General features: G+C 44.6%; 1 protein-coding gene across 12 annotated transcripts in view; it reads right to left on the reverse strand.

Moving 5' to 3' along the window:
• LOC142898329 (focal adhesion kinase 1-like) overlaps positions 1-10,027 on the reverse strand; it is a 50,036-nt gene that overhangs the window by 22,221 nt on the left and 17,788 nt on the right. For 7 of the 12 annotated variants that reach the window (XM_076041232.1, XM_076041230.1, XM_076041229.1 and 4 more), the window contains 13 exons: positions 7,160-7,247; positions 6,976-7,055; positions 6,811-6,873; positions 6,651-6,705; positions 6,257-6,397; positions 5,891-5,968; positions 5,308-5,415; positions 4,682-4,799; positions 4,545-4,575; positions 4,245-4,315; positions 3,214-3,231; positions 2,484-2,540; positions 1,288-1,308 (listed from right to left, as the gene is read on the reverse strand). In XM_076041232.1, coding sequence (XP_075897347.1) covers positions 1,288-1,308; positions 2,484-2,540; positions 3,214-3,231; positions 4,245-4,315; positions 4,545-4,575; positions 4,682-4,799; positions 5,308-5,415; positions 5,891-5,968; positions 6,257-6,397; positions 6,651-6,705; positions 6,811-6,873; positions 6,976-7,055; positions 7,160-7,247 — 929 coding nt within the window. The remainder of the gene's footprint in view (positions 1-1,287; positions 1,309-2,483; positions 2,541-3,213; positions 3,232-4,244; positions 4,316-4,544; positions 4,576-4,681; positions 4,800-5,307; positions 5,416-5,890; positions 5,969-6,256; positions 6,398-6,650; positions 6,706-6,810; positions 6,874-6,975; positions 7,056-7,159; positions 7,248-10,027) is intronic. The other 5 variants (XM_076041235.1, XM_076041226.1, XM_076041236.1 and 2 more) reach the window with 3 other exon arrangements.

Here is a 10,027-nt window from a genome sequence, read left to right on the forward strand (position 1 = left end):
AACGTAAAACTTTCACGTTATTTCGTGATAATTATCATGTAAAAACCTGAAACTATTTCATAACGTGAGACTATCACGAAATAACGTGACAGTCTCACGTTTTTACGTGATAATTTTCACGTTATTTTGTGAAAGTTTCACGTTATAACGTGAAAATCATCACGTAAGAATGTGAAACTATCACGTTATAATGTGAAAATGTTCACGAAATAACTTGAGCCCTGTTTTGTTTTTTTCCGAGGGTGGCAGCAATGTGCTTCCGTACAGATTAACCAGCTCATCAAAGTCACTTACATCTATCCCAGAATTAGCTAGTCTCCAGATTCCAGACACCAAAAAACTAGTGTGTCTACTCTGACCAGCTGAGTTCTGACAGGAAGTTAGTAAACCTTAATGGCAGCACCATGCAAGAAAAAAATAAAAATAAAACAACAGTATCAGCAGACCGAAGCCAGACATGCCACGTAACACAGACGAACAAAAGCCAGTGACACCTGGTGAGTGTTGGGTATGAAGATGAATTTGGGCATCGGTTCAAATGTAGATGTGGATAAAGTCAGGTGGGACAGAAGCCGGGAGCAAAAGGACTTCAGTGAGGCGTGTTTTGCACTTGTTCTCTTGCCAACTGGTCAGTGATTTTTTTTTTCTTCGTCTGTGAGGAAGCTTGGCTGTCGACGGGCTGCAGGTTATAATTATTTTTTAACCTGACTTTGTCCATGTCATTAGCATATGGATACAGCAAGCAGAAGGCACGACAGGCTTGCGGGACAGCGTGTCCCAACTTGTTTACACGGTTTCTCGTATCACATGTGCGACATTCGGAGACGACGATCTGTCAAAACCCTTCCGACTCAGTGCACTTCCTTTTTTTCGGGCCCTCCGGCTATATAAACAAGGACGTGCTGAGTCAACCTGCTCCCTCACGTGACAAATGGAATCCATGGCCGTGAGCAGTCGCCGGGCTTCAACGGCTCACGTGCTACGACGACAGAAAAAAACTGGGTATTTTGTTTTTATTCTTAACCCACTGACGCTTTTATGAAGCTCCTCGTCCCGCAAAACACTTGCAGCACATCACAAACCAGCACAAGGAGGGAGGGTGGGAGGGGGGGTCAAACCAATGAGGGGAGAGATACTGCAACAAATTGGGGGGAATTTATGTTTTGTTTTGTTTACTGTTGCAAGCAAACGTAAAAATAAATAAATAAATAAATAAGGGTCACAGCAACCACCAAACCAACGTGTCAGCACGAGACAACCAGACTCATGGCACCATCCAGTCATTACCTTGATCTAGTCCATAGTATTCTAGGAAAATGGGTTAGTGGTAGGAGACAGAAATAACTAGCTGTGAGTACAGAGATCCAGAACTGCATTTTTTTAATTTTAATTTAGTGTTTGGGGTTTTCACAGAAGCCTTGTTAGAAGTGCTGGAGGTTAATGATCATAGCAAGAAAATAGAGATTGAAACCACACGGGTTAAAGACTCAGAATGATCAAAGCAAAGAAGGTAAGGACATAAACACCCACATTCATAACTATATAAAAACGTTTATACCCCATTTACCTTTAAATTACCATAAAAATGTAAGACTCTCACTAAAATACTTTAACAATCCTTAAACAAGGCGGCAACTTTGATATTGTGGCTGTAACATAGAGTTTAGATCAGACTACGCACCTTGATTCTATGTTTTTTTTTTTTTTTTTTTTTTAATATCTTTTGTGCCATACAACTAGTAGCGTATGTGCAAGAACAATGAAACAGAATCAGTGTTTGGACAATTTGAGCATGTAGCAAGTTTTCTTTGTAGCAGCAGAAAAGCAAATCCACGTTGCTCGAGAGTGGAGGAGCAACACTTGCATGCAGAGAACATTTCCGATGGAGGCCATCTCAGGCGTTTTTTGTTCTTTGTTTTACATCTCTTTGAGAGCCTTGTGTCATCTCTGCCCAGTACTGCTAACGCATTGTAGTTTAATGTCCAGCAGTAACAAAACACACATCAAAGCAGCTTGTTTTAAAGTTTCCTCTTTGCACCCTGCAGGAGTCTTAAAGGTCAGTGAAATCCAGCAACATTTGTCAGGATGAGCTTCCTCATCACAGCCGTACACCAGAGAAGGAATCGCTGAACACGATTCCTTCCGTAAAGCAAACAATACTGCGAAATGCGTCAAAGCGGTCGGTGGATGCGACAGCTTTCCAAGACTAACGCAGACTGCAGCTCTATTATTATCCCACAGGGAGTGCACCCATGGAACATATGGCTTCATTTTTGACTGCGTACATATTTTCCACTGATTTGTCACATCACATCTATCCAAAAAAAAAAGATTGAGTCAATTTTCTACATGTAATGGATTTTCTTCAAATCCAGAAATTCTAATAAAAAAAGTGTTGTAAAGAAATATGCCTCCCTCAGACGTGACAGTGACAGAATCTCCTGTTAGTCTCCAGCTGATTTCACTAGCGTGCTCTCACTTACTTGACGGCATGGTGTAAGTGTCCTCCTCGTCTATGATTTCAGCATAGTCGTCTGTTTCTGCAGAGTTGCAAGGAAAAAAAGCCAAAGAAAACCCTGTTAACAATGCAAGAAGTACATAAAAGGAGCACAAAAAAAACAGAGATCAACTCAGAGATCTGTTCAGGTTTTCTTAAAGTACATTAAAACAAGATCTGGAAAGTGGAATTTCATTAAAAATAAATTAATAAATTAATAAAAGCAGCCACTCTTACCCCCCCCTGCACAAAAAATTACATCATAACGCAATACGTGAATCCATGCAACTCAACCAACACATGTTCAGAGACAATGAGCGAAAAAGAAAGAGCAAAACAAACAAACAGACGAGTGTGGGGGTGAGGTACCTTCCCAAAAGACCGTCACCATACCCGAATCCGAAAAAACATGCACTGCAATTTAGATGTAGGGAAAACGACGAGTTGCACACAGCCAGAGTGAGACGCAGCAGCACAATGGAGAGGCGGAGGGAGGGAGGGAGGGAGGGAGGAACAGAGATAGGAGAGAGGAAGAGGGGAGGGAGGGATGGAAAGGACAATTCTTTCCACAGAAAGAAAAACAGGTTGAGTCATGGACGAGAGGGCCCACATTTGCAGGGAGATACTGTACGCGAGTCCCCGAATGCAAACACAGAGCTGCGGCTGGACAGCCGGGTTACTGATTCAACGGCGTTAGTAGAAAGAATGTTGTTTACCGTCGCCACTGGTGTGACCTGCAGCCACCAGAGACACAGCGTGAAACACACAGAGAGACACAGAAGAAGCAGGAGGAGAGACGCGTTAGTTTGGAGTCGGTGCACGGCGGGGGGCCCAGCAGAGTGACAGCAGAAGTAACGAACGCAGGAGTGTTCTGTTATTCTTCAGATACTGCTCAGTGTTGCAGACCGAGCCTTTAAGGTGAGTCTTATTATGGGATGGGTCCAAAATCACCCACTGGCTCCCTCTACAGGCAGTTCTATCTGGCCACTGTACAAGTGAGTCATTAGCCAAATTAAGACAAAAAGAAAAAATTGGCCCTGTTGGTGCAATTAATGACGTCATTGTCGTCTCATTATTAAAACCTCCTGGTGGTAAAAAAATATATTAATCAATAAAGATATAAATAAAGTTACACATATATTTACATTTTTTGACAAGTCCACGTTATACTGAGCATCTTCCCATAAAACACATAAAGAGCTAAATACTGTGGGGCTTCTAAGACACAGATATTGTTGTAACTTTGCTTTGGTTCATTTTCAATTTACATTAAACCACATATTTTCTACATACGATATATTTTGTTCTCCTATGAGGCGGGTCAGCAAAACACTCCATCCATCTGCTGCTGCTCCAGCCCCTCTGTCAAGTTTTAGAACCCATTGTGGCCCAGCAGTCTATAAAGTTTGCCCGCCCCTGCCCTACATAGTGAATATATAGTGACAGCAGGGGGCGGTGCAGGACACGGCCTCAATCTGACTGTGAGTGAGTTCGTCAGAGGTCAGCAGACAGTCGAGGCAGAGCGACGGTGACTCAAACCCTCCACAGGGACGTCTGGAGGGACAAGGACTCTTCACTGCGGCGTCAACAGTCGAGGCTTTATACGTCCACATGCCGCCACTTTATCAGGGCTCTCAGCGCCCCCTGTGGGCCGCTGACATCCAGAGCCGCAGCAGTAACAGAAACCTCCCGCACGAAAGACAACCAGGGGAAAGAAACAAGAGGGGGGGGGGGGGGGGGGTGATACCTGAGATGCAGACGGCTCTGGTCCGAACGCCGTCCATCCGCTTCTCCATCCGCCTCTCGTGATTTGAAACTCTGGGTTGGGGGGAGAGAAATTCAAAGGAAAATTTGAAAAAAAATCCTCCATTTGTGGCACTTGTCTATGTTCACAGAGCAACAATAAAAGTGACATAAGCCTTCAACATTTACATTCTATTCTTTACTTAAACAAATGCAAAAATAAGCTTGTTAATGATGTCAAACTTGCGCAAGTCGTCACTTTGTCAGGTTTCTCACCACAATGGCACTTTGCCTTTAGACTTACTTTGGAATTGAAGGCAGGGCTCTGTCTCCCTCTGCAGGGAAGAAAACAACAGAAAAGCACATGAATGAAAGGAAAACGGCCTCGCGTCCGTCTGAAAATAGCAAACGCGAAATTGAAACGGTTCCAACGCGTCTCACCTTTGTGCACTCTGACGATGAAGGAGTGCGCCGACAGGGAGACCAGCCTGCAGTAGCCGTCAATCAAGTCGGCCATGTTTTCAGCAGTGGTCAGCGATGCAGTGGTGACTGTGAGTGGCTGCGCACACACACAAGCACACACACACAGATCAGCACTGACGGCTGCTTCACTGTGATACAATCAAGAGTTTTACAGGAGATAAAGCACACACACGCGCCCACACACACACAGATCTGCTCATGATACAAATCCACCAGAAAAACACACGCGAGAACTGGTCCAACTTCGACATGCAACATTTGCCTATGCAAACTGTCATTTGCAGTCTTGTCTATTTTAACAATCTTGACTATTTTAGAGTTCTGCTATCTGCCTTTTTGAAAAGCAGGTTAAAGTTTAAAGATATCTGTCTAAAATTATATGAAATATTACATATTTAACTTAAAAAACAAAAACAAAAATACCATTGAGTCATTAACATTTCATTAACATTCATATTACTGCCTGATGTGTCAGACTTTGTGCACTTTGTGCATGTGTGTGAGTATGTGTGTGTGTGTGTGTGTGTGTGTGTGTGTGTGTGTGTGTGTGTGTGTGTGTGTGTGTGTGTGTGTGTGTGTGTTACCTCTGGAGCTCCGGCCACATTGAGTTGCAACATGCCTTTCCTGTCCTTCTCTTCCAACGGAGAATACTGAATGGACTGAACCATGTTGAAGTTAGCTAAGTGGGTCGGCTGCAGGGGGGGAAAACATAGACAATTTGCAATTCAACTGCATAGAAACGTCAGTCATTTCACGCATAAGAGAGCCAAGGGTTGGCAATTAACTGCAGACAATGTGACAGCCCACAGTAAGCTAAAATTAAATACAGATTATTTTACCAGCAATGTCAGTCTGACTTTTCGCTCCAGTCAGCAGCTGTAAAGAATTAAATATTACATCATCTGATAGCTCACACAGAGCTCACATCTGTTGAACCTATTAGAGGCACTAACCAGCAGAGGGCAGTGTGGCAAATTAAAATCACGTTTCAGCTTACAAGCAATTTGTGTCATGTTTGGGATAATGAATCGCACGAGTCTGAGTCCAACCATAAAGATGTGAAAATGGTTGTGATGAGGGGCCTTTATGACAACTTCACATTCACTGAGGCCTGACGTGTGTGTGTGTGTGTGTGTGTGTGTGTGTGTGTGTGTGTGTGTGACTCACCGTTGAGCCTTTATCTGTGAGGTAGCTGATTCCTTCCTCTGGTCCGATAGCCAACTCAACTGATATCACCCAGCTGGACTGCAGGGGCAGAGACAAAGTGACAATAAAACAGCTGTCATGAAGCATCACGTCTTCCGCTCTATCAACTACAATGAACTACAGTGATAGTAGATGATGACTCCCCACGTACTTAAATATTTACAAGTGGGTTATAAAACGAAATAGTTATATTTATCACGAGTGTGGAACAGACGCAACACAGCATAATGTAAGGCTAACATCATCACATTTTCAAATGGCACTCAGCATAAACATTTGAACATTGAAAATCAAAGCGCAAACAATGTCCTTCTCCTGTTGCCGTACCCCCAGAGCACATTTGAAGCACTCCTTGTCAAAACGGTAAATTGGGGTGATGATCTCGAAGAACTTGTGGATGCTCTGCTCGTCGTTGAGGTTGGCAAACTGCTTGAAGGTCTGCTGGATCTGCTTCCGCAGAGTCTTTGCCTGGAGACAGTGACGAGAGAGAGAGAAAGAGAGGGGGAAAAAAAAAGAGAGTTCAGGAGGTTAAAACGTCACAGTGGTGACGAGGCACGGTGCGAGTTGATAGACGTTGAGCCAGTCACCGGGAGATTGCCCTCCCCGACGGTCAAGCGGCCGTTAGCTCTTCCGAACAGACTAAGCAGGACGAGGAATCCCACATGGATTTCTGCCGCTGCCAATTCTCCTGATTGACACCTGATAAGCAGGAGGTGGTTACCTTGAGGGAGTCCAGCAAGCTCCTGGGGAAGAACCTCCTCAAACCAACATCTTTCCTGTGAATAATAACAGCACAGCGTTAGCCCCCTTCACTTGGTATTTTCCTAAATAAATTAGGAGCAGCGGAGCCTTCGGCGGCAACCAAACCAAGGTGATCTTACTCAAGCAGTTCGAAATTGGATTTCTTATCTAGGGCGTTTCCAGGCATCTCTCTGAAAAACCTCCTGACACACAAGAAAAACATGGATTCATTAAGAAAAAAAACGTATTAAGCAGGAATATGACTGTAAAATTAAAACGTCAACAACACTATTCACATATCTCACCTTATTTCCAAACAGCCCAGTTTCAGAGCAACGTCTTGATCCACCTGATCAGCTATGTGATGCATGTAGTCGCTCTTGACCTGGACGACCAATGAAGAAGAGCGCAACACCTTTAAAATCAACAAACTCTGCAAAGCGTCTCAGATGAACGTAAGAGCAGTCCGCCATGTCTGCATAACCTCACCTGGTGATAGAGGTAGTTGAGAGAAGGTCTGTCTTCAGAAAAGTGGCTGAGGTAACCTTTGGGAAAATAGCGCATCCGCAACTCATACCTGGGAAAAAAAACAAAAAGAAACAGAGGCAGGTTAGCAAACTTGTGAGGCAGACAGGAGAGTTAACATCAGGGGAGCGACTGAAAGACACATTTCAGGTGAAACATTGGTCATGTTAAGCTGTTTGAACCTTATTGGGGGGGGGGGGGGTACAATCCACAAAAAGATAGCTTCTGTCACACTTCAAAGGAAGCTGCGGTGTGAACTGGTGATTTTGCACAGTCATTTTTTTTCTAAAATTCCTCAAGGCATGTGTCAAGAGTTTTACTCAGTATAATGGTTGATGCCAGGAACGAGCTTGATTAACTTTTTAGAAAATTCAAGACTTTTAACAACTGAACAGGCTCCTACATCTTATAAAATGTGAGTTTAGCTGTATGTAAGGCACTCATGTTGATACAGATTCCGGTCAAAGCGACTTCAGAGCAGCTTTGTCTCAAAGTCTGGAGACGCCCTTGTTGTTGTTCACTTTATTCCGCCGCCGATAACGCAGCATGATACAAAATCCATACTTTTTTTTCCCGCCGACGGTGAACATACACACGGTGATAAAAAGCGTAATGAAATTCCCGTCATCCGGCTGAGCGCCGCCGCTGACGAGCCCAGCTGGGCCGTCGTTGTTTATAGCGACGTATTAGGTTTACGAGCGACGCCAGCGCGACAGGACGAGAAATGGGTCAGCGGAGTAGCGAGCTGGGGAACGCTGCTACGCTACGTGGCTACAGTTAGTTAACAGGGATACGGGAGGAGCCGTCGCAAAGACAAATGAATAAAACATCCTTTTGTATAATGAATGACGCGAAGAGAGTGCGAGAGAAGAAGAGAGAGGAAACGGAGCGGGTTGCACGGAAGAGAGGATGGGACGGAGGGATGGACAGAGGGAGCAGGAGAAGGAAAACAGATGTGAGGGATGGGAAGAAGGGAAGAGGGGGTGATGGAGGAGGATGAGATCAAAGGGAAAAAGGCAGCAACTGGCAGTGCACGAGGGAGGGAGAGAGGGAGATAGAAAGGCGTGCGAGGGAGCGAGATGGAGTCACTCCCTCCCCTGGGCTACTTGCTGATGTTCTAACAATAGCTTAGCACCAGCAACAGAAGCTCCTGTGGGCTCCGCCGCCCTCTGAGGCAGAGCCGCAACTGCCGAAATGCATTGTTTTTGAATTTATTAAACTCTTTCATTAAAATGGGAACTGTGTATGTTACCGCCACACACAGACAGCGCTTCCATCAGAGAAGAAGACCAAGCCTCACAACAAGCCCCATAAATTGTGTTGTGCAACCCACCGAGCATTTTGATAGGACGACAAGGCATGACGGCCAACGTAGTGGAGTACAACAGCCGAGACTTTTAGCTCTTTATGCATCACTCTGCCTTGCAGGTGTTTTAGTAGCTTAATTATTCTGCAGCAAATTTAAGTGAACTGTGTCCACTGAGATGCACATCAGGCTAAGCGGCAACTCCGAGTGTCTCTGTAGCATGGATGCATTATATGAACTGGATACCAGACTGTGGCGATTTTTCCAAGTGGCCACTCGAGGTACTGCAGCAGCAAAAAAAAAACAAAATCCCATTGGCCCAAAAAGCATTTTTCCCATAGACCACAACACAAAAATAAACGGCTTCAAAACGGCTGACAGGACGACTGTGACCTGAAACACGATTCATAGATAAATCCTTCTGTTGTAGACTTTTCAGTTATGGTCTTTTAGTCATTTAAAAAAATGATAAACGCCAGAAAATAACCAGAAAAGAGTTTATTCCCAGCGTGACGTCACAACGTCGTACGTGCTGCTGTGTCTCAGCTCGTTCTGATTGGCTGCGTCCTGACGTGTCCGTCAGTGACGTTCTCCAGAATCGTTCTGATTGGCCAAATAGGTCATGTACATAGATCAATAGATCAATACAGAGGCATGATGGGAAGTGACACTACTGCGTTTTGGCCCTGTGATGCACAGGTCACCTCTCCGCGTTGAACGGCTGCGACAGGCTCCTGCCGCCCTGAGTGGAGGGTCAGCAGTGATATATAGTGGAGGAGTTGACTGTCTGGGTGGGCGGGGTCAGACGCAATCATCATAAAGTCGCCCATTATTTGCATCCGCACTGGATTGCGATCCCCAAGCGTGACATTGAGTTGTCGGGTTTGACGCCGCCGCGTTGATATGGTCGCCAGGGGACGTGACTGGCAGCTGCTGCTGCTGCTAGGATGTGAACTGCGACGACCTTGAACTGGTGTGAACTGAAGTGGAGTCGGGGAGTCGGGAGAGGAAGAACATAAAGAAGTCCTTTGAAAGGGAGATGAATGATGTCAGTGTGGACAAGTTGAGGAACTACGCGTGTTAGCAGATTAAAACGAATAAAATAAAATAACATTAGACTGTTAACTAGGCCTGAGTAGTGTGTGTAGCACTGTTCGGAATATGGGCGATCAATGACCACGATCTCCAGCACTTTATGTCTGTTATAATATTTAATACCTTTTAATATTGGTTGTGGGATGTTGCTTCATTACAGGTTAGCATAAGATGGGTAACACATAATTCCAGAAAGAATGAGTCATATTGTGCACGTGTACATGTGCTTGTGTAAGGATACAGGCCTGCACAAGCCTGAAGACTGTAAAGCTTTTATTTGTTTGGGCATTAATCCCCTCGATAGTCACAACTTCACGTTCGGACGAACGAGGAGAGAAATTACACGAAAGGTATTTAAACCTCGAGAGAGTCAGAACAAAAGTATTAAACTTTGCCTTGTAACAACTTAATGGGGTTCTGGAGTCATTTGG

Source organism: Nelusetta ayraudi, unplaced genomic scaffold (genome assembly GCF_046127955.1).
Source record: "Nelusetta ayraudi isolate G7.1 ecotype Tasmania unplaced genomic scaffold, CSIRO-AGI_Nayr_v1 ptg000063l, whole genome shotgun sequence".
In the NCBI taxonomy this organism is placed as follows: domain Eukaryota; kingdom Metazoa; phylum Chordata; class Actinopteri; order Tetraodontiformes; family Monacanthidae; genus Nelusetta; species Nelusetta ayraudi.